Here is a 25,197-nt window from a genome sequence, read left to right on the forward strand (position 1 = left end):
TTCCTTTTCCTATAGGTCCTGATTTCCTTTTCTCCCCTCTCTTCCCCCATCTTCCCCTGCCTTCTCCACATCCGCTTGCCCTCAGTGATCCTGGAGAGAAAACAGGCTTTGCATTTCTGCCCACATATTTGGGTACCTGGTTACTTCTCTTGGGATATTGTGAAATTCAATTCCTTAGTTTGGAAATGAAGAGGTCTAAAATATGCACTGATGCATTTACATTCCACTTTCTAAGAACTCTGAGTATTTAAAAGGCTTTTTGTACAGATAGGACAAGGCTAAATATATCTGACTTGAATACCTCAGATCCTTGCAATGTAGCTTACATTCTCTCTCACTTTGTCATAATTCTCAATGAATGCAAATTGCATCTCTGTTCTTAGAAATCTCTTTTCTTACACTGAATGCCTTTCCTTTTTCTAAAGATAAGGGAGCCCCTTTGAAAGACTGCTACTGTGGGGTAGAACTGACACCTACCTTGTAGGCTAACCAAATTGTAGCCTGCTTTTCCCTGATGAAATTATCACGTTTCAGGACATTGTTTCATTTGTAGGATTTTAGTGTCCTCGTTTCAAAGTTGACTACAGGTTAGAGAGTGTATTCCAGTTGGAGTATTCCTTGGTATTTTTTTCTTTGTGTTTACACTTTGGGGATCTTTGGTTTGTCCTGTATCTATTATCTCTTCCAAGCTTGGCCAAGGTTGTTAGGTTATGCAGTTATGTATAAATATTTAACAAGATAAGTTAGACAAAATGTGCTTAAAGATACTTTAGCCCCTCCATCCCCCCACCTCCGCACTGCCCGGGCCCCAGCTCAGTTTTTGTGTGGACTCACAGATGGTTGCTTTATCTCAGATGTTTAGATTTGGAGGACATTCCTTTGCACTTTGCTTGATGGACACAGTGAAATGGAAGCTTTTCAGTCAATCTTGCCTACCAAAATGGTAGCACCAGTAACAGATAACATTAGCCTCCTCTTCCTTTTTTTTTTTTTTTCTGACCAGTTATCCAAACTCCCCTAAGCCAGAGAGTTTTAAGTATGAGATTGTGTGTTTTTTAAGAAAATATTTTGGATAAAGGCTAATGTTCTCAAGTCAGGAATAACAATTAGTACCATTCATTAATCAGGGGCATGTTTTGACTTTGAGTCCTGGCTAGGAAATATAAACTGTGAAAGTCACACGTATATATGAACCTCAGGCAAATTTATGACTTGTCAGCCTTTTAAGGTTAAATTCTTAACCCCAAATTGGGGCTGGCTTTATATGTGGAGTTTGGCACATTCCTCTGGGCCACTGAACAGCCCCCTCCCTGAGCCCTTTGCTTTAACAGCAGCTAATGGCCTAATGAGCAAGAAGGATTTCTGCCTCTTATCAGCTGCCTAAACAGCAACAGGAAGGCTGATATACAGAGTGTAGGTCAAAACCTGAGTTCTTGAACCAAAAAACTACAGGGTCAGTTGAAAACCCTGGATACGTGGCATCTCTGTAGTCATCAATACCAGTCAGGAAAGGAACTGGACACTTGAGTTCAAACAAATAGTAATAGTTGTCCAAAGTATGAACAGTCTAATTAATTTTGCTAGTAGTTCTTTCCTTCTTTGTTTAGCTCTTCTATAAATAGCCTTCATATAGTCTTTAATGAGCTTTTGGTTTGTGCCTGGAGGTTGTTATGGTCATGTGGCCAGAGTGTCTGATTGTCAGATGGTGATGATGGAGGCAAGGGTATTTATGTTCTGGCCCAGATTTTGGAAGGGGCTGCCAAATAAACGTAAATAGATATCTACTACTACTTTTATTTCTTTTTAACTGAGTTTTTGAATAAATATGCGCTCACTCGCATGGAGTCAGAGAAACCTTGGTGCTTCTTCCTACTCCACTCAGACCTTTAGAGTCATTGCTTGTTTCTTAGATCCACTCGGAATCCAGGCCCAGACTCGCACAGAATAAATAAATATTTTAGGGTATTCTGTGCCCAATCATAGTGAAAGCCCCTTGACTTTCATCTTCTGCATTTGCATTTTTTTCAGAGACAATAATGCAAACATTTTTTTCAGATTCTGTTCTGTTATTGAAAATCCTATTTACATAAACAGGCATTGTTGTGGCTTAGGGAAGAATGTGGGGTCCCATTCCTTAGCTCCTTGTATATCTTTGCTAAGGCTTGTCTAAATAGAAGTAATGACGCTTTAGTCTAAGCAGCTTTTCTCATTTAGGTAAGCAGGGCGGTTTGAAATTTCAGTTTACTCGATAATTGAGTTTCTTCTTAATTATTTCAGGCATGCAGGTTGCTCTCTTGATAGTAAAGACCCTAAAAATCTAGTAATCTCCTCAGGCATCCATTTGGTAATAAAATCCTGTGCATTTTCAGGGGTTAATTTTCATGACAATTGTGCACCCCTCCCTACCCTCAACCCAACCTCCACCCTTGGAAAAATTCTGCTATCTTTTAGGGTTTTGGTCTCACATTTGCAAAAAAACACTTAAAACTATATATAAGGATGATGCTGGAATTACTGGATCTAGAGAAAACTTAAATGTATTCAGATTCATGCTCATTACACAACTTTCATTTAGGGTTTTTAATAGCCGTGTCATATTTCTCAGAAAATCATCTGCCCGGCTTTGCCAGGCTTGGTTTTCTGCCCTGAATGAAAAACTGAAGATCAGCAAAAGCGGAGCCTAACTATCCCCTATTCTATCCTTTTTCACAACAACAACAAAACAAACAAACAAACAAAACAAAACAAAAAGCAAAGAAAGAAAGAAAAAGAAAAGAAAAAGAAAAAAAAATCTCAGAGGTCATCTGGTGTAGAGTGAGGTGGGGAAAAACGTTAAAAAAACCCCAAACAACTCAAGCTGCCGTCACATCTGCTAGTCATTCCCACTGCTGTGAGTTCAATTCAGCAAGTTTTTATTGAGCACCTGTGGTGGGGGCAGTGCTAATAATCATTAACATTTATTGAGCCAGGCGCTATGCTGAGCCCTTTATGGGCAACATCCCATTTAATCCTCACAATAGAACTACCAGGTGGGTGTTATTATTTCTCCCATTTTACAGATGAGAAAACCGAGGCTTACAGAAGTTTAGTGACTTGTACAAGGTCAAATAGCTACAAAATGAATTAAATCCACTCAGTCTGGTTTCAGAACCATGTTCCTAATCACTACTCTTGTGGTGGGCTCAGCATTTCTGGGGATTACTTCTGAAACCAGTTTTGAGAACCCAGTATGTGTGAGATGCTGGGGATTCGAAGAAAAAAACTCCCCTCTCTCTGTTCTTGGTGGGGGAGGCAGACATGGAGACAGATGAGGACCATGCATGGAGGGTCTCCATATCTGTTGAGGGGAAGGAGGAGGGCCTTGGAAGAGCGATGGCTTGAATCTGTGGGAATGCTGCGTCCCAAATGCAGCTCAGCAGCCTGGGGTCACGGGCATTTGATTTTCCCGTTCAGTGAAGGTTATCGTCTCTGAGTTGAACTGCCTCAGTGACTGCATCAAACTGTTTCCATCACTGCCCTAGTTGACTGTAGCCTCAGCTACCTTGAACCCCGCACTCCTTAGACATACATAGGCGGTCAGCATGGTTTTGGGAGAATTGGCTCCATGGTTCCCATGTCATTTCTACTTTATTTCAGTTCTTTCTTGAAAACAAGTAAAAGTTAAATGAGGCAGACATTCCCAAACGAAATTGCTGCAGTCTTGAGAGCTGGTGGCTTTCAGGAGGCAGGTCAGACTATAATAGTAGCAGCCCACAGGGAGATCCTGGATCTGGTGGCTTTCAGGAGGCAGGTCAGACTATAATACTAGCAGCCCACAGGGAGATCCTGGATCCAGGCTTGGTTCTTTCAGCTTGATCTGGAGCCCTCCTGGCACTCCCTCTTGGAGCCCACACTGGGCTCTGGAGAGCTCTGTATCTGAATCACCCCCAGCTTGACAGGAGAATGAAGTTACTATTAGAAATTTTTGAGTTTTTCGGTGAAATCATGGGAATGGAAGGCAAATCCCCAAATTACCTGTTTGGGTAATTTATTTTTGTTTTTCATGGCTCCCAAAGAAAGCAAGGAGGAAAAAAGTCACTACTGAGCATCATTGAAAACTCTTTAATGTGTTGCATTAATGCAACTTAAAATTTCCTCAATTTTAGGAAACATTTGGTTCAGGGCAAAGTGAATTCACCAACGTGTGTGTGTGTGTGTGTGTCTGTGTGTGTTTGAAACCATATCCTTTAGTTTCCAATCTCAGCTTACCCAAAACTCCTTGTGCCTCCAAGTTTCTTATAGCTGCTTTGCAGTGGTTTGCTTGCCAACTCCCCTCCCATGCACTTTCTCCTTCATTAAATCTCTTCCACAGAAGGGGTTGCCACGAAGTCTAGACTTCAGTAACAGGCAGGAGGAGGGCCAATTAGTGAAGATTTTGATTCATATTACATGAGAGTGGGGGAGGAGAAGGAGGCGGAAAATCTGTTCTCCTCAGTCCTTCAGATACTCAAGTTCTAACACAACAGTATGATGAAGTTGTATAAAATTACTGGAGCATTTACACAGCTAGTCCCCAAGATGGCATAAATGCCACAGCACTAGAGCCTGTCAGTGTAGACACTCAGATCAGCTGAAGGATAGGAAAAAGGAAAAGATCAATAACGTTGTTTCTCACTCAGGGATCAAGAGTGAGTGTTTGATTTTCTTTTGGTTGCATTTTGCTCAGGTGCAGTGTGTATGTTGTACTAACAAGGCAACCGACTCCTTTTTCCACAGGTCCCTGTCATGGGGAAAGGGGAAAGATAAAATAGAGGGCACAGATTATTTACAGCAGCTGAGAAAGTAATTACAAGGTGCAATGGCTTGAAACTGAAATTTAGGTTAGCCATTAGAGCTGGGAGAAGCATCTTAACAGTAAGGGCAATTGGACATCAGAAAGATTTGCCTGAGAGCTGGTTAAACAGCATCTCCAGAAGTGCTGGAAGACTAGGGCAGGTGTAATGTGAAGAGAAACTCCTACCAAATTCAGGGTTGGGCTGGAGGCCCAGACTGATAGGCATATTCCATTGCTGCCCAGCTCTCTTTGTGATTATTTGATTGCTAATAGCTTAAAATGCTTTTTCTCATGTATACAAAATACACCTAATTTATCAGGCTTAAGAAAACAAACATTGTTTTTTGAATTTTGTTTTATTTTTTAAACAGCAGGTTCTCATTAGTTATCTGTTTTATACACATCAGTGTACACATGTCAATCCCAATCTCCCAATTCATCCCACCACCGCCCCCCCCCATCCCCGGCCCCGCTTTCCCCCCTTGGTGTCCATAAGTTGAAAACAAACACATTTGAGCAGCGAGAATGAGGCATTTGGATTAGTCTGAGCACCCTCCTAACAGACTTTCTGGAATATGAACCAAGGACTGAGGCAATGTTGTTATTTTTTTGCTTCTGCAAGACTTCCGTTTTATAGTATGGGACTATGCTGTTAAAGTAACATTTGGGCTTCATCAATATGACTTTCTCAAGGCTGAGCATAGATAAAATTTGGTTTTGGCCCCTTTGATCTTTTTGCAATCTTTCCCTTTGACATCGCCCCATGTCCCTATCCAGGTGTGCTGGGTTAACTCCCCCACCACACCCCCTCTTTCCTGTGCTCCAGGAAGCTCCCAGGTAAACTCTTTAGCCTTGAGGTATGAGGGAATGACTCAAGGAACGTTACGCTTTAAGACAACACCTGATGAAATTGCTTAACCAAGTAGTAACTCACCCACGATGAAACCTTTAGACATTACTAGGCAGGTACTTATAGGTGGGAGAGAGAGGGTGTACTAGTTTCCTAGGGCTGCCAGAACAAATGACCTGAAATTTGCTGGCTTAAAACAACTGAATTGATTAGCTCACAGTTCTGGAGGCCAGAAGTACAAAATCAAGGTGTCCGCAGGGCTGCATTCCCTCCAAGGGCTCTGGGAGAGTCCTTCCTGGCCTCTTCCGGCTTCTGTGGGCTCCAGGCCTTCCTCGGCTTGTGGCTGCATCATTCCAATGTCTGCCTCTGTCTCCACATGGCCTTCTATTCTTCCTGTGTCTCTCCTCTGTGTGTCATTCATAAGGACATGTCATGGGATTTAGGGCCCACCTGTATTATCCAGGATGACCTCATCTTGAGATCCTTAATTTAATTACATCTGCAAGACCCTTTTTTTCCAAATAAGGTCACATTCACTGGTTCTAGGGGTTAGTACATGGACATAATCTTTTGGGGGGGCACCGTTCAGTCCACTACAGAAGAGAACTTTCTGGGCCTCTTGAATCATCCCAATTACCAGAGTTCTCTACTCTAAGGGGAACTTGTTCTAGGGAAGCAGGAAATGAAGGCATGTGTTTGGGAAACATTAAATAGGAGTTTAATTCTCACAACCACCTTGAGAGGTAGGTGTTATTGTTCCCGTTTTATGGATAAGGAAGCTGAGGCTCAGAGATTCAGTAACTTGCCTAAGATCACACAGCTGTTACGTGGTGAAGCTGGGATTCACAACCTGGTCTGATTCCAGAGTCCTTCCCTTTGCTATTGCGTGCCATCCATCAGGAAGCTGTCTGACATTAGTTGGCCTCTGGAGACAAAGGGGTATACAAAAGGGAATGTGGTTATTACATGGGGTGAAGCACTGAAAAGGCTGAGTTGTTGGTCTTTGCCTTGGCCTCATATCCATGTTCATGTATAGCTATTGTCAAGTGCTATTGACAGAGCCTTCTTAGAAGGGCAGAGGCAGGTCTTTTGCTTCTTTTGTGTCCTCCCAATGCCTAGTCTAGAATGGGCTTAGTGACTATTGATTGACCTATAGTTGGAAGCAGACTCTCAGACCTGGAATTGTCTGCAGGGTCGTCTAGTCAGGCCCGGATCTGAAAAGGTATTTGGTTGAGTCGCACAGCTGATTTGGTAGCAGAACAGATAATAACACTTTAGTCTCGGTAGGGAAGGGTTCTTTCCCCCCGACCCCCCCACCCGATGTGATTTCATACACAGGGGAAATGGCCTAGCACCTAGATTGGGCCTAGGGTGTCAAAATTCTCAGCTATGCTTCAGGTCTGCGTATTTGAACATTGTATCTGAAGAATAAGAATTATACATCTCCTAAAAGATGGGATCTCCGCTACTTATCTGAGTAGAATAACAACTAGTGAAAGAGTGACTAGGGGGAGACAGGAAAATTGCCTTGGTTTAGTCCCTCTGGCAGAATTCTAAAAGATTCTTTATCCTGGAACTTCCCTGGTGGCACAGTGGTTAAGAATCCACCTGCCGATGCAGGGGACACGGGTTCGAGCCCTGGTCTGCGAAGATCCCACAGGCCCCGGAGCAACTAAGCCCGTGCACCACAACTACTGAGCCTGCGCTCTAGAGTCCGCGAGCCACAACTCCTGAGCCCGCGTGCCACAACTACTGAAGCCTGCACGCCTAGAGCCTGTGCTTCGCAACATGAGAAGCCACCGCCATGAGAAGCCCGTGCACCACAACGAAGAGTAGCCCCCTCTCGCCGCAACTAGAGAAAGCCCGCGTGCGGCAACGAAGACCCAATGCAGCCAAAAATAAATAAATAAAAAGATTCTTTATCCCAACTGGCATATCCTCCAACCCAATTTTGTTTTTATTAGAGTTTTTACCCTGTCTAAATAATGTGGGGGGGGTGCTGGAGGGAAGAGTAGAAGGGTGAAGAGGAGGTGAGAGAGAACTCCATTTTGGGCTCTGAGGATTCTTTAGTTTTCCTGGAATACTGTTCTTCTACGAGTTGCTCTATTAGCATCAATTAATCTGACCTGGTTCCTTTAAAACTGAACTCTCTTGAAGTTCTGGCATTGTTTCCAAGTCAAAGGGGAGGACATCAAGCCCAAACGTCAGCGAGCCCCTTGAGATACAAAGATAAGTCAGTCAAGGGTCTTTCCCTGAAGGAACTTAAACCTAGTGAAGATAAGGCATGCAAATGTAACCATGATGCAAGTTAGAGAGTGTGAGAAGTGTCTTTATAAAGGATGCAGAGTGCTATGGGAATTCAAAGGACAGAAAGCTTTTGGAGTGCATCTCTGCCCCCGCGAACACTCTCTCCTGTGAGAATCCAATCCACAGATAACTCAGAGTCAATTATACCTCAGGAAAGCTGGAAAAAAATGTAAAAAGACAACAAACAAAAAATAGCCAAAGATAACTAGGAATCCTCTGGTGGCGGGGCTCACATACTCCTCCTTATCCGGCCCCAGCTACTTTCCACCAGCTCGCTTTTCCCTCTAGCCTTACCAGGTTCCTTGGCAATGCCTGTATATGCCACCCACTTTCACACGCCTGTGTCTTTGCTCCGTTTTTATTTTTATTTTTATTTTTTTTTTTTTGCGGTACGTGGGCCTCTCACTGTTGTGGCCTCTCCTGTTGCGGAGCACAGGCTCCGGACGCGCAGGCGCAGCGGCCATGGCTCACGGGCCCAGCTGCTCCGCGGCATGTGGGATCTTCCCGGACCGGGGCACGAACCCGTGTCCCCTGCATCGGCAGGCGGACTCTCAACCACTGCGCCACCAGGGAAGCCCTGCTCCGTTTTTAAGAAGGAGAACGATGTGATCAGATATGTACTTTAGCAACGTCTCTCTCCAGCTTGGGTGGAAGAGAGGGTAGAGGCAGGAAGGCCAGTTTAGAGGCTGTAATAGTTTTCCAAGTGAAAAGAGGTGAGGTGATGAGGCCAGGATGGAAAGAAGATGAATGATGAGGGACATTTAAAAAGCATAACCAGTAGGATTTAGTGACAGTTGGCTATAGGGGATGAAGGTGAATGAGGTGTCCAGAGTGACCTAGAAGTTTCTAGTTATTGATAGTTTGGGAGTCCATTTCCTGAACCAATCTGTGAACCCCAGGGCAGGGACTGTGTCCTGTTCGTTACTGTATTCCTTGGGTTGGGCAGAGACCCTAGCACAAAGTAGGCATTCTGTAAATGTTGTATGAATGAATTGTTCACCACTTTGGCAGGCTGAATGTAATCAGTGAATTTGTGTTCCCAGAGCACATGTTTGACTGCTGCTTGGGAATGTGGTCCAGAAAGAACCTCTTTGTGGGAGAGTGTAGTGATCTAGGGATTCAACCTTTACTGGGCATGAAATGATATGCAGTTAATTGACAGTTGGCAGTAGAGATAAAGGTAATTCGTTCTTTAATTCTCAGGCTTATCTCCAGGGTTGCTTTAAACTCCCAGTACTCCAGTGTGGTAGCAACATTTTGGCCTGCCTTTTACAGAGGCAGAGTCTGTCACGGCCCCAGGCATGATCTTTGCTTTAAAGTCTGAGCTCGTGATACCCAGGTGTGCCCTCTGCAAGGTCATGTTCTTTCAGGCTAAATAACAGAAGGGTAACCTTCATCTGGGTTCCCTAAGACGATTTCTTCCACCAGCAATCCTCACTTTCCCCACTGGTTTCAAATGCAGCCATTTCTTTCATCTGTATTCCTATCTTGATTAGTAAGAAATTAATGAGCATGTAAGATTTGATTTAGATAATGATTAATTAGGGGAAAAGGCACCGTTCTAATAGCAAGTCACTGTTATATGCTAAGGAAATTAGTTAATATTTCTGGATGGCAAATTGACTTGTCCTCTGTTAAAAAGAAAACCTTTTAGAAATGGTTGATACGTTATTTTTTCGTTCATTTGTAGAGCAACCTGCACTTAATCCTTTGGATAATTCTAATAGGCATCTATTATTTTCCCTATAAGTCAGGAAGCAAACCAGTTTTGGATATCATTCATTCCTTTGTTTAATATTACTTTAATGATAATATTACATTATTATTTTTAGCACAGCATACTTTCGTTAGCAAAAAAGTCTGCCATTCATAAAGCAGACCTTGGCAATAAAATGTGTGAAATCATCATACACACACACACACACACGTATATATATATGGAAAAGATTTCAGTTTTCATTGTTACTGAGCCCTGACGATTTAGTCTCTTCTGTTGCTGTTTGAATATGTTCTATCTGCTTTTAGAAAAGTATAAGGATCAAGGTCTACATTAATACTTCTTCTGTTCTTTAGTGTGTTTTTAAATGTGATTTTTGACAATTTATAGTCATTAGCTAAAATTGCAGTGTAGTAAAATAACTAACATATAGAACATAATAGAGGTAATTGGAGAATCGGAGGGCTGGAAGTGACCTTGAGAGGTTATTTGGCTCATTTCCCAATTTCAAGCTGTAAGACTAATCTTCCTCAACAGCACCCTTCATCATATTATACCTCTGCTTGAGACTCAACAGTGGTTCTTTATCGTCCATGGAGTCAAGCCCATAGTCTTTTGTCTGCATTCAAGGCCCTTCACGCTCTGGCCCACCTTGCCTGATAAGCTAGCTATACCCCAGATTCTAGTTTCTCTCCAGGCAGGTTAATTTTGCCCCACTATTCCACAGGTGCCAAATGCATTTCACCCATTGGCCTTCTCATCTTTTACCGTGTAGCTCAAGCCCTACCTCCTCCTGGAAGTCTTCTTTGACCCCTAGAGCCTCTGGTGAGCATGTACTTATCTAGCAAATGTTGTCTATAGTACATATTTGAAAATTCCACTTTATTGAAATATAATTTATAAATAATAAAGTACACTCATTTTGAGTGAAGAATTTACTGAGTTTTGACAACTTTATATACCCATGTAACTACCACCCCAATTAAAATATAGACTATTTCTGTCACCTCAGAAAATATACTGCATATTTTGTCACCTAACCATATATCAGCTTTTACTGTTCTCTAGCTATTTTTGTGTGTGAAAGTCTGGTCTCTTAGCATGAATTTGTTTTTTGTTTATTTTAATTTTACTTAACATATATTGAATATTTACCTTGTACCAAGTAGGCTAAGAGCTTTACATGCATAATCTCTCTCAGTCCTTGCAACAACTCTGCAAGGTAAGTGGTATTGATAATAGGGACGAAAAGGCGTGTAGAGGTTACATAATCTACCCTTGGTTGCAAGCTAGTAAGTGGTGGGGCTAGGACTAAATTGTAAGCTACTTGACCAGAGGGACCATAAGTGTTTTGCCTACCATGATGCTGGCCTCCAGGCCGTTAATACTTACTGACTTGGAATAAAATCCAATAGAACAGATACAATTAAACAGCCTCATGTATAGTTTTCACTGTCCTTTCCAATTAGGGACAGAGCTCAGGCCTGGAATGGGGTCTCCAAGTGAGTGTGGTGCACCTGTGACTGCATGGCAGAGAGGAGCCGAAGTCCCAGTCCTGGTGGAGGTGGCTAAGGGAAACCAGAAGCAGTCTAAAATGTCAAGTCCTTGAATGGAGCCCAAAAGAGTAAGAACTAGGCCCAAAGGAGAGAGTCTGTGTTATAGGTCAAGAAGGCAAGGCCACAGGTAGCCAAACCTAAGAGACCCCCTTACACAAGAGTACACATCAGGAGGGAGCTTTCGGTGGACCACCTGTGATTCAGCCTCTGGAAGGGAAAGCAACTGGTAAGGGTGCCCAGCTTGAATACACATGGGAATAATCCTCCAGAGAAAGGCTTCCATAACTCAAATATCCCTTCTCAGTTGTAAGACCCAGAACTGGGCCCACTGTGCAAGCAAGACCGTGTCTCAAAATAACTAGAAATAAATTACTTTATAGTTTCTTCAAGCGAAACATCTATTTGTGAATCTTCAAGATGTTTGGAAATTGATTTTTGTGGTATTTTAATATATTTTTCCAAGATCAAAGCATACAGATGTAACATTTTCAGGGTCATCTGTCTCCACTCCTCCTTTTTAGATCAGACAGAAAGTGTTCTTTCTGTGTTCTCAGTCTGCAGCCCTCATTAATGCACCACTACATGCACAGGGCTGCCTGAGATCGCCGGGGCATCCCAAAGGAGATGGGAGTCATTCTCTGCTCTTCAGGAACTAAAAATCTAGGAGAGGAGATTATAGTATGAAGGTACTTTTTAACCCTCCAGAATAAATGGGAACTAGCAGCCCTGTAATGACTTCAGTTATTTTATTTTATTTTTTTAGCATCTGGGAATGCAACTTATTAAGCCCTAAAGAGTTGAACCTTTCTGACTCATTCGAATAGTCAATTGCTAAGTCTTCTCCTTATCTCCATCCCAGGCTATAGTGCTTGTCTCTATTCCCATTTCCCAGCTGAGTTCCATTTTTACAAAAAAAAAAAAAAATGTGAGCACCTCTTTGCCGAGTGTGGTCCATGATTACTTTTCCTTTCCATCTAATAAAGGAGCTATTTTCCCTTAACCTTCTTTTGTTCCTGACATACTTAAAGAATGCTTTGCTACTTACTATGTCTTTTGTAAGTTACATCTTATTTCTTGAATTGGCCTTTCTGCTTTTATTCACACAAGTATGTACCAGTTCTCAGTGTACCTCCTTAGTCATTTGCCCTCGGTTCTACTTTTTATTCATCCCACTTGGGATTTGGTGCCCAGAGTAATTCTTTGTTTTGTTGATAAGGATTCCCCTCTAAATTCTTTCTCTACTTCTTTCTGTTTTGTGTGTTCTTTCTGTCTTGTTTCTTTCATGGGCATGTTCATGCATTGAAATGGTTATATTTCATTTTTGTCATTTCATTTAGGTGTGTGTAGCTCTCCTGGCCCACTTTGTTCCTTATGCTATCATGTACTGAGGCTTATTTTAAGCTGGCCTTTGAGTTATATGAAATTTACTTAAAACAAAATGTTTTTCCCTTGGGCATTTATTTCTCTCCTTCCTGGTTTGGAAATCGTGAATTCTTATCAGAAATCGTGAATTCTTATCAGTTTATAGATGTTTTATTTCCTCAAATCTATAGCTAACTCTTAGCCCCCAGATCAGTTATACTGGTTTATTGATTAACCAGGCTGTGATAAGTTGGTGGGAGGATAAATATTGCTATATATACATTTCTTATATTTGGATATAACATGTACCTTTCTTCATGACATCTGACATGTTTTCCCATAAGTTCTCATTTGAGGTTTTAGTCCTTTAAAGATTTTGGCTAACCGAACTCCTGAGGTCGTAGGAGTTTATACAATGATGAGACTTGACCACCTCAGGGAAGGGGGGTACCCCTATGCATGCTCTAAGTTACTTCATGAATTATCGTATTAAGGCAAACCAAACTGGCGTCATGGTCATTTAAAGAGTCATTCCTGGGCTTCTGTTGGTACATTGAGTGGCAGTTTGTTACCTTCTAAGATGTAAGCAACTCACAGCGCTTCACAAAGAAAAGATCTGAGCCCTATTATTTTATAACTCCCACTAGCTAGAGCTGGTGGGAGTTAGAACAGTACCAACAGCCACCCTGCCAAATAAACCCTACCATTCTTGAAAACTGGAAATCATCACCAATGGAAATTTAGCAACACAAAGAATTTTATCTATAACATTTGATTTTATGAATGTATGCAAATATAGTCATTTTAAACCACACACTATTTAGGCATCAGTATACTAAGAAAATAAACTGGTGTTTGGAAAGTACCTGCTATATAGGATTTTTCATATCTACACATGTGTCCCAACTACCCTTGTTTAAATCTAGATTAGCCACTTGTCCCCAAGGGGACTCTTTCCCTACTTGGTCCAATAAACTGAGTCAGTTTCTACTTCTAGAATGGCATTACATTTTGTAACCTCATGTAGAAAGAACACAGTGAGCTAGAACTAGCTCTGTTTTTTTTCTTTTTCTGAAGATAATCATAAAGCCTTTGAGCTTAGACCCTAGTTAAAATCGGTTTAAGGCTCGTATATGAGATTGACATTTATAGGAGATAAATCTGAACTCTGCGTCTCCAGACCCCAAATTGTGTTTTGACACATTAAACATCACCTTTCCATCCAGTACTACAAACTGCAGTGCTGCGTTAGGTTTGGTGATACACGTTATCCATGCTCTCCTTTACTACTTTTGTCAGCAGCTCCCTTAAGGAGGAGGAATTTCATTCCTCAATGAAGAAAACTTGGACACATACATTAGGGCCATGATAACTGGAATTCCTAGGGAAATCAGAGATTGTAACAAAAGTAAATTTTCTGGTAACTTAGGGCTAACTAGTTCCCCCCACCTTTTTTTAAAAAAAAAAACACCTCAGTCATTGAAAAGCTGTCTAAAGCGTCTGAATATGCTTTCTAGCCTCACTTCAGTAAGATTTGATGTTTATTATGAAAGCTTACTTTGCCGAGGACTTTATGGAACTTTGGGGGTGTCCACCCTTGGGGGGATATCTCATATACATGTTTTGTCATCCTAGATAACTATGTCGCTTTATCGCACCCAGTTATATGCACTAGGTATTCATCTCTGTTAACCCCTCTAGACAGTGTGCTCCTTGGGATAAGGACCGTGTCTCTCTTGTTGAAAGCTGTACCTCTACCATGTAGCACAGTGCTTGGCACACAGAAGATATGTTAGACTGGGTCCTCTGAGAAGCACATGCCAATATAGCACTAGATGTGCAAGAAGTTTCTTGGGGAAAACACTTGGGAAGGAAATGAGCCGTTCGACTGTGGTGTAGGTCTGACCCCTTTGGAGGAGAGAGGGAAGGAAGGAAGGTTGAGTAGAGAGAATGTAAACTGCAGTACAGTTTTAAGAAAGTTTTGTCAGGGTCAGTGGGGGGTCCTCAAGCCAAAATGCCTGTCAGCAAAGTCCTGTGTCTCACAGGACTTGGCATCTTTGCCATGCTGTCATTGGCTGGGAGCAGCCCCTAGGGATCGTGGCCTGGGCACGACATGGCGTTGAATTTAGAGCACAGCCGCTGGGACCGTTCGGCAGTTATACTCCCTGTGGTAGGAGGTCTGAGATGCACATTTTCATGGCCACCACAGAAGAGCTCAACAAATGCTAATTGAAGGGGAAGTTTGAGTAAAACAGGAGTTACAGAAGAAGAAGGAGATTGGACTTAAATATGCATTGAGCCCTAATATTTGCTAGCATTGGTAGAGGATATAAAATCTTGGGACTCTCCGTTGCTTCCCTCATTTCTCCTCAAATGTCACCTTATGAAAGAAGCCATCCCTGATTACCCTACATAAATAGAAGCGTCCCTGCAATCACCACATTCCCTATCTACCTTACTTTTAAACATTAGAAAACAGCAGCTATATTGAGGTATAATTGACATACCATAAGCTATACATATTTTAAGGGTGCAGTTTGATAAATTTGATACATGTTTACAGCCATGAAACAGTCATCACAATCAAAATAATGAACATATCTATCACTCCTCCAAATTTCCTCACTCTCACCTGCTGAACTGCTTCATCTCCGCCAACAACCGCTGAACTGCTTTCTGTCACCATAGATTAACTTTCCCTTTCTAGCTGGAACCATACAGTATGTAATTTTTAAAATTTGGTTTCTTTCACCGAGCATAATGTTTTCGGGGTTCATCCATGTGGTGGCATGTATCAATAGTTTATTTCTTTTTATGGCTGAGTAATATTCCATTGTGTGTGTATACCACAGTTTGTTTTCCCTTCCTTACTTAGTTTTATTTTCTCTGTAGTACTTATCACTGCTTGACCTTACATATGTAGTTTGTTGTCTCCCAGAATATAAGCTCCACGAGGGCAGGGACCTTACAGACTGCTGTATCCACAGTGCTTGTCAGATAGTGGATACCCAATAAAATATTTGTTGAATGACTCTCACCTACTCCCATGGCTTCAATTTTCTTTTATATGCTGATGACTTCCACGGATACAGAAGTGTGTTGAGTCACCAGCGAAGAGCTGAAAACAACAAAAAGGGGTTTTTTTTATGGGGAAACCTGGTAGATGATAATCATTAACTGAGGTACGGAATACAGGAGATGGAACTTGTGTGTTCATATGGGATATATTGAGTTCAGTTTGGGGTCTGCTGAATCTGAGATTCCCACAGAGTAGTTGAAAATGTGGGATTTTGGAGCTCAGAAGAACGGTGAAGGCAGGATTAGAGAGTTCAGCAATCACAGGGGTTAGGTAAGATCATTGGGGTTGGGCAGAGATGTAGAATGAGAAAGAGGGTCAACAACATTTATGTGATCGGCAGACGAAGAGGAAGCAAGAAAAGATAGATAAGAATAGCCATAGTGGGACTTCCCTGGTGGTCCAGCGGGTAGGACTCCGCGCTCCCAATGCAGGGGGCCTGGGTTCTATCCCTGGTCAGGGAACTAGATCCCACCTGCATGCCACAACTAAGGGTCTGCATGCCACAACTAAAAGAACCTGTGTGCAGCAGTGAAGACCCAGCGCAGCCAAAATAAATAAATTAAATAAGTAAATATTAAAAAAATATATATATATAAGAATAGCCATAGCAGTGGGGGGGCGGTGTATGGGGTGTGTGTGGATAGGTTTAGTGAACTGGGTAGATTCACTAAAGCAAGGCGGGGGGAGTGTTTTAAGGAGGGATTGGTTAACTGTGAGGACTGCAAAGGGTCACATTGGTTGAGGACTGAGAAGAGGTTCTGATTCCCTAACTTTGGGATAATCAAGAAGATTATTCATTTGGCAAATCTTTATCGAGATACAGAAATAAAAAAGCATTCTGCATCATAAGGGAGCTCAGGAATTCAGAGGAGCGGGAGGTTGGCATTTGTGCTAGAGCTAGAATTGTTGAGTTGTAAGGGATTTTGGTGGTTGAATGTTAATGTTGGCAACACTGGATTGCCCAGACATACATTTCATTAGGAAATCATAACTGGAAGTTTGAAAGTGGCTTCTTGCTTGTGTTTTCATTCATAAATTATAATCAAGAAAAAGAAATTGTAGGAGTGAAGATTGGTCTTTTAACAGACAAATTAAATACTGGTGTTCAGTGACGTATACTTTGTGCTATAAATTAGTTTATACAGCATTTATGAGTCAAACCTAGGCAATTAATTCTTACAGTTATTCAAAAAGAATCAGTCATAAAGATAATAGGGAGAAAGCAGGGATTAGTTAAGGTAAACGCTGATTTTGGATAATCAAGATTTTACTGTGTTTTACAAGAAATGCATTGTTTTGCCTTGTTTGCCTCGTGTGTGTGTGTGTGTGTGTGTGTGTGTGTGTGTGTGTGACACTGTGCTTACTGAAACATGAAAAACTTGTTTGTTTCAGGATCAGATTTGCAAGTATGTCTCCCCAAGGGCCCAACATGCTGCTCAAGAAAGATGGAAGAAAAATACCAACTAACAGCACGATTGAACATGGAACAACTGCTTCAGTCTGCAAGTATGGAGCTCAAGTTCTTAATTATTCAGAATGCTGCAGTTTTCCAAGGTGAGTTCTGGGGATCATTTGAGATGTGCTGCTCAATGGCATCATTATTTGGGCACTGGGCTTTCAAATGCTAAGTATAATTTATAAATTACCATTCCAACATTAATACTTGTCATAAAAACCTCCCAGTGAGGGACTTCCCTGGTGGTGCAGTGGTTGCGAATCCGCCTGCCTATGCAGGGGACACGGGTTCGATCCCTGGTCCGGGAAGATTCCATATGCTGTGGAGAAACTAAGCCCGTGCGCCACAGCTACTGACCCCTCAAGCCACAACTAGAGCCTGTGCTCTGCAACAAGAGAAGCCCGCATGCCTAGAGCCTGTGCTCTGCAACAAGAGAAGCCACTGCAGTGAGAAGTCCACGCATGGCACCGAAGAGTAGCCCCAGCTCGCCGCAACTAGAGAAAGCCCGCATGCAGCAATGAAGACCCAACACAGCCAAAAAATAAATAAAAATTAAAATTAAAAAAAAAAAACAACAAACCTCCCAGTGAGAGATTCTGGTTAAGGAAAAACATGGTTTTTAGAGAAGCTGCATTACAATCTTTGGAAAGGTGGGTATTGTCAAAAATCATTGTCTAAGGACATTCTGTTTACCTGTATGTAAAGGATGAAATCTCTGAAGAAAGAATAAATGGTACTTTCCCTCCACTAGCCCATAAAACTTGTTTAAAAAACAAAAATGTTTACTTAAATACCAGTTTTCTCCAGGAGTTAGTTGGATATTTGTGGAACATGCACAAGCTCTTTCTGACCACTGGGACTATTTCCATCTAAGAGGGAAAAACTGGCTTAATGGCCCTACATTTTCTCATTTGTGTGAGTGATTATCCTTTCTCTTTTTCTGAGTCTCAGTCCTTAATATACCTGTGTACGACTGTAAAAGATAGCTGTTGTGGTGTTACCAGAATGGGTAGGAAATTACATTTCTCCTTATTAACTTGTAGGACTGTCATAGCTGGACGGGGAGTATCTCCCTTGATTCAGACACCCAGCTAGGAGGATGATGGTAGTGGTGAGAGCAAACACTTATATAGCATTATGTGCTAGGTACTCTTTTAAGTGTTTTACATATATTAATTCATTTAATCCTCACAATAAACCCTATGAAGTAAGTAGTATTATTAGTTTCCCCATTTTATGGATGAAAACTCAAGGCACAGAATGGTTAAGTAACTTGCCCAAGGTCACACAACTAATAAATGGGGAAAGTAGGATTTCAACCCAGTTGGCCTGGCTCTCAGAGTGTATGCTTTTAACTACCTCATTATGCCACTTCCTGTGAAAGAAAGTTAATTATGGATATTGGGGCTTTCTTCTATCCTTCCTTAAGCAGATGGAATCAGCTGCCTTTTTCTTGTCCCATAAGGAGAGAATTGGCACCTTTATAAGAATTAACCTGTTTGAATTGTAAGGTGGGTTGATTATAGTTTCTTTTGCATATTATAATGAAATACTTAGAATAAGCTGAGAAAATTATTCAAATTAGCTAATAAAACATACATTCACAACAGTTTCTTGGGTCAAAGCCTCGGGATGTTGGGTTGATTATATGAAGTATAATACAGAAGCTTGAAGTATTTGTTAACCTATTTATGCAGTCAGACTCTTGTGAAGAGTTTGTTGAGACTAACAATTTGGCAAAAGAATGAATAATTTAAGCTCATTTTAAAAATACATGTACCATTCATGTACTTCTTAGATTGATTTTTGGAGCTGATCTACTAGCTGAAAGTAGGGTGATAAGAAGTGATGTGACATGAGGATCTAGTTGAAGTGGAGGGCTGAATCTTACTCTATGGGCTGTGGAGGGGCTTTTCTAGAATGGAGTATTTGTGATTTGTTTCATTCCCAGAATAACCAAGCCCACAGATGTTATCTTACCATTGCCTGGCTGGATGGGGGTGGTGGAGTGATCACGCTGGTATTCTAGCGTGAAGAGTAGCTGACGTGGCTGTCTATCTGAGGGCCTTGCATGTCAGCATTCACATCTCTGTCCAGTTCTGCATTTTGCATGTTGTGTTTTCTAGTTCTGGAACAGCATAAGACTAAGAGAGAAAGGAAGTTTTGACAAGATTTTGATTGGATTAGCTTCCAGATATGGCTGCTATAGAATGGAAGCTGAACGCTTGTCATGTGAACAGAGGGTAGGGAGTAGGGGGGCAGCACCAACTCGTTCTCTGTCTCTCTCATACACACACACACACACACACACACACACACACACACACACACACATACATATAAATATATTATTTCTCAAATTGTGGGGGCAGGCAGAAGGACAACCCTAGCAAAGGAACACGGAGACAACTAATGTCTGAACTCATTGCCGGTGCCTTCTACCTTGTCACCATATGTACTCATTCTTTATCTTGTCTCATTCTCTCTTCTTATTCTTTTCCTGCTTCGCTCTTAGAAAAAATAAACCCCATAAGAACCAAATAAAACATGGTCCTAGACCTCAAGGCAATTATGCCATGTTTGTAGAGACATTGCCCCAAATCCTTTCTGTAGGATTGTCTCCTTGTCTGGAGAGACAAGACTAAAATCAGGGACTGCTACAAGATGATGTATTACTGATTGCTGAGAAAAAGAGAGTATCCACTTTTTTCTTATAACTACTTGGTAGTCCAATGAATTTAATTGGCGGACACAGTTGCTTTTTCCCTAAAATACACCCCCTCCCCAAGATTCTGGTAGAACAAATTGTTGAGAAAATTGCTCCGGTACTTAACTCCTATGAAATTTGATGTGAGATGTTTTCACCACGTGAAATTGAAGATAGCTCATCTTGATATTGGCCTAGATCCACAATCTCTTTAGGGTTCCTTCACTAGTTCACATTGGGGGTATTAAGCAGTGAGTGCTTTCTGCAAATGTGTGCACAGTTCCACGAGCAATCCTTACTGCCTCGATTTGGAATTTATGTCTTCGTTTGCAGGAAGCCTTTGCCCTCATAAATGAACCTGGGAACCTTTGCTACAGTAGTTGGAGTGTTCTATTGCTAATGTTGTCTTGATAATGATTGAAGCATTTTAAAAAGTTGTTCTTTATTTTCAATCTTTGCATCGCCTCGTTTCCTAAACTTAATTTACTTTGATGCGCTTAGTAAAATGGGGCAGCACAATCGTTTTTTGTTTCTGCTTAATTAATTCTTTTTTGAAAAACTTCGCTGAAAGTAGATTTTCTTCTCTCTTTTTCTTCTCCCCTACCTAATAATGATGATGATGATGATGATAATAATAGTGACAGTTATATTAAGTGCCTACTATATGATGCTTACTTTTACATAATTATCTCATTTAATTTTCCCAGCAGCCCTATGAGGTTCATACTGTAATTATCTCCATTTTACAGATGAGGAAACTCATTGATGCCACAGCTTCTTCCAAGCCATCATGTGACATGGTTTTCCTGTTCTTAGTGTGCTTGAAGTAAAACAAAATTAAGAAATTGTAGGATTTGTGGTCCTTGAGAAGAAAAATGGGATAGAATTCTGAGTTTTTCATCATATCTCCACCACCTCTACACTTTCGAACCTTGAGTTCTGTGTTCCTTGTAGAATTTCATTATAACTTTCAACCTTGTACCATCAGGAACTATTTGGGGTATGTCCGGGTTTTTTCTGTACGTTGGAGGATTCCAGTCTTCCCCAGGGTACCACTGACTTTGAGTGAGAACAGACTCTTCAGAATGCAGCAACACTTCGCTTTTCTGGAAGTTGTCTCTCTCACAACTTGAACTTTCTTTATCAGAGAGGAGAAATGGTGGTTAAGCAGAAAACATCTCCGTTCACCTGAAACGCCGTGGAGCTCCTGCTTCATGTACTTGTCTCATCTGAGAGCTCCTGGGTCCTTGTTCAGAGCCTCCTACCGTTCTGAATTTATGCACAGTCTTTACAAGCTTGATTCTCTAGTTTTCCAGCCGGTAGTAGATAAGCAGTTAACTAGAAGGGCTTTGAAAGACTGCCAGAGGGAGGTACATATGAGCAGCAAGAAGCTAACGAGTGACAGTAAGAGTGGAGGACATAAAAGTGACTCAAGAACTCACTGAATGTGGCAGTTGGGGGCATTTTATAGAGGAGTATATCCCTACCTGCCTCAGTAGCCCCTATGTTATAATAGATCCAACAACTAATGTTCCTAGTGATGGCTGTGAATTGATAAGGAAAGATCAAGTTATGTTCACTGTTTTTCCGTTAATATTTCCATTTTGAATGGCTAAAAATATTTTTGGTGCTTCAAGGCAATGGAAGAAACACTGGACTTGGAGTCAGAAAAATCTAAGTTCTAATTCTAGTTCTCTGTTTATGGCCTTTATGACTTTGGGTGGTTACTGTATTATCTAGACAGCTCATTTTTGTGGACCACTTCACCCCACATGGGGCCAGGTAAATGATGTGTTACCATTACAGACATAATCCCAGACAAAGCTGGACTTCATGATGTAATTCAACAACTTTTGCCCCATGTAGATGACGTTGAAGCAGCTCCAGTGCACAGGTGAGAGAGCACTTAGGCAAAGGACCCTTTGAAAGAGGGGTTTATTTTATGCATTCTTAGATGTGAAGCTGAGCTGTTTGAAATATCAATACTTCCAGGAGCAATCCTTTTTTCAGCTTCCTGAAGCTTCTCTTCCAAATATACCTATCTGGTATATTTTACACACAAGCAAGAGGCTAGATCACGAAGGCGTTGTTGTGTTCCGGCCATATTTTCGTTGCATTTTCTGGTGCGCGCTATCATGGCAGAGAGGAAGAAAAGCGCTATCTTCATCCAGCGTTGGAAGGCTTTCTCCTACCTGCTGTCTCTGGAGGAGATGAAGGGGGAGGAAGCAGTGTTGCTGTGCGTCTTCTCTTTCTCTGCTCCCTTATTTTCTGTTTCCATCTGCTCTTGGCAGTTCTTCTACTTTTTTTCTGTCAGATTCCTGTCTCTCCCACTCCCCCTAAATAAAATTACCCTTGGTTAGAGCACCCTTTTCCATCAGCTCAGAGCAATTTCTCCAGTCATTTCTGCTTGAAATAACTGTTTAGGGACACTATTCAAGCAGAGCTCTTTTCCTTCACAGTTAATATGTGACTGAATAATTGCTTGAATGTTGATAAACATGTTTTTGAGATTCAATCATTTGTTAATTTAGTTTTTATAATGTAGTGGGGATTTTAAGTGAGTACTGAGCAATTTTTCTCCATTTCACGCTTTTTTCCTTTTGACTAGTCTGACAGTTCTCCTGCCCATGCTGAGCCCCACTGAACTCCTCGGCTCAAACTGCCGGCCATTCCGTCACAACCCTTTCTTTTTTGAAAATAACGTATACGGGAGAAAATAATTACACTGATGTCTAATCAGAACTTAATTCATTTGCCAGGGCCAAATATAATGACATTAAACTGAATAGGAGAATTTTAGGAACGCAGACCATGACCATGAGTGAGGTTATATATCCTCAGAAATGTAAATTATTAATCAAACCACTCATCTGTACAGCAAAGCTCTAGTAATCCCATTATAAAAGGGTGAATTTCTCATCAGAGGCCAGAAGATGCTGGCTTTAATTAGTGTACTTTTATGGAGTTGACTCAAAGAGATATTTTGGTTACAAAGTTATAAAAAATGTGATTCTTTAATTATTAGTGCTGTTGGAAAAACAACTGGAAACTGGGTGTTTAAAGTTATTTTGGTTTTAAACTAAGAACTTTCTGGATTTAATTCAGTTTCAAAATTCTGTGGCTTTAGCCAGAGCCAGAGGCTGGGGAGGGTTGTAAACCCTTCCTGTGCCCTCTATTGATTTAGAAGTCAGTCATTAGACCGAAAACTGTTTAATAAAAAGAGCCTACAAAAATGGCGGGTGTGGAGTGTTCTTGGGCCAACAGTGAGGTGAGGAGATTATGTAGATTAACTCCTTACCCCAGCGCGTGCGCCTTGGTTCAGTAGGGCTCTGAACTCCCCCCTATAGCTGCCATTATCATCGCCCACCTTCTCACTAGTGGACCCAACAAAGCAAATTAAAGGACATTGTCCCTGCCCTCTAGAAGCTTCCAGGAAAAATACCACTTTTGCCCAGTGATTATTCCCCACCCCTCCCCCACTGGGATTTGTTTACTGTCTGAAAACATATGTTCCTTCTCCTCTTTCTGTCTCACTGAATTGCAGTACCTGATATTTGAGTAATGAAGCATATGTTTGAGAGATTTGAATTCTCCTGTCAATCGAGTGGAGGTAGAAACAATTTTCCTCGAAGCTGGAAGTGGTAACATAGAAATTAAAAACACCTTTCCTTCTATTGACTGTGAGATGCTTCCAGGGGCTGCGGCACACCCTCATACTCCTGCTTTGCCCTGTCTCCTCTTTCAGTCAGTCACCGGCTCTTGTTTCTTCCTTCATACTCCTCCCCATCTTTTCCCTACATTCTGTTCCCCTTTGCCCTCCCTGGGCCTCAGTTGTCTCACTGATCACATGCCGTTGCCTTCTAGCTCTGTTTCTCTGATTTTAGTTCCAGGCTCCCATCAGCTTACATCTAGACTACCTGCAAAGGCCGAATGGGGTTTCATGCCTTTAGTCTGCTCCTTTGCTTTCCAGTCCAGCAGTGGAGTGTAAGTTTAAGAGGGCAGGCTCTGGAGTCACTTGGGCTGGGTTTGAATGAGTCTTGGTGGCATAGGTAGAAGACGTGGAGCTGGTGTGGAGAAGAGAAAGTTGAAGGCTTCGGGTGAGAATCAGAAACCTCCTCACTGAATATGTATTTATGTCAGGGAGAGATGAATGAAAAATGTCCTGTTCTGAAGTGTTTTACTTATATTATCTCATTTAGACCTCACAACAACCCAGTGAAGTTGGTACTATTATTAGCCTCATTTTATTGCTGAGGAAGTGGAGGCTTAGAGAGATGAAGTAAGTTTTCTAAAGTTGCACAGCCAAATAGATAAATGGCAGAGACAGGAATTGAACCCAGGATGTACAGCTCCAGGGCCTGTGCCCTTAATCACCATGTGTTTTATAGCCACTGTGTATTTTGTTTCATGGTCACAGACAATCTCCCCAGTTCTAGCTTGCTTTCTTGCAGGGGAATTCTATTATATTTAACTAAAAGCATTTGCTGAGCAAGTACCTAGCACGTCTGAAGGCAGGTTATTGTGGGGGATTCAAAGATACCTCACGCCTACCTTCAAGTAGCTCAAATTTCAGAAACTGAGACTTATGCGTGAGTAATTTTGGTACAAGGCATCCTATGGGAAATGCGGCAAGAAAAATTTTAGCAAGTTTCTAAGGGAATAGGGGTGGATCCAGGTTTTTTAAGGCTCAAAGCTTACACAGTTTGAATGCCCTCTTAGAAAAAGGAGACAAAGTGAAAAAACAAAATGCCTGTGGGGTTGGAAGAGATTAATTCCAACTAGAGGGTAGAGGTTCTTGGAGGAGATTGCCTGTATGAATTCTCCAGACGGACGTGGCTTTTGATCAAAGAGAAGGGCCGGTAAGGGAGTTAGGTAAATCAGTGCACATCTTTTTCTAAATTTAAATTAAAATTTAAACATTATTAATTACCTTCCAGATACCAGTCTTTCTGGACTCCCTAGCTAGCGTTACAGTCATCCCTTCTGAAAGGACAAAACATCTAGGGGAGAAGCAGAGGGGCATAGTGAGACGGGCATGCGCTCTGCCTTCAGGCAGACTGGAGTCTAAGTTCCAGCTCTACCATCTCCTCTCTTTGTTACCAAGAGCAACTCACTTCTCTCTGAGCCATGAATTAAAGAGGGTTAAATCCAGTGAGGACTGTGAAGAACTCAGGCCTGTGCTGCTCTATAGGAACCAAATGCATGGTAGCCATTGTTTTTGTTATTCCCTCTCATACGTTTATAAGCATAATTGTATATGAAGTATAATATCTGCTTTGTGGTACTCAATGTCACATATCTGGTACATATACAATTAAAAATGCTTTTCATGCTTTAATATAATTTAATT

At 41.5% G+C, this 25,197-nt stretch overlaps 1 protein-coding gene across 1 annotated transcript in view; it reads left to right on the forward strand.

Moving 5' to 3' along the window:
• Positions 1–25,197, forward strand: part of GPC3 (glypican 3) — a 444,823-nt gene that overhangs the window by 13,551 nt on the left and 406,075 nt on the right. Inside the window, exon 2 of the mRNA XM_027092440.1 lies at positions 17,077–17,238. Within this exon, the coding sequence (XP_026948241.1) occupies positions 17,077–17,238 (162 nt within the window). The remainder of the gene's footprint in view (positions 1–17,076; positions 17,239–25,197) is intronic.

This window comes from Aethalodelphis obliquidens, unplaced genomic scaffold (assembly GCF_003676395.1).
Source record: "Aethalodelphis obliquidens isolate GAN/ISIS:26980383/991018 unplaced genomic scaffold, ASM367639v1 scaffold78, whole genome shotgun sequence".
Lineage (NCBI taxonomy): Eukaryota > Metazoa > Chordata > Mammalia > Artiodactyla > Delphinidae > Aethalodelphis > Aethalodelphis obliquidens.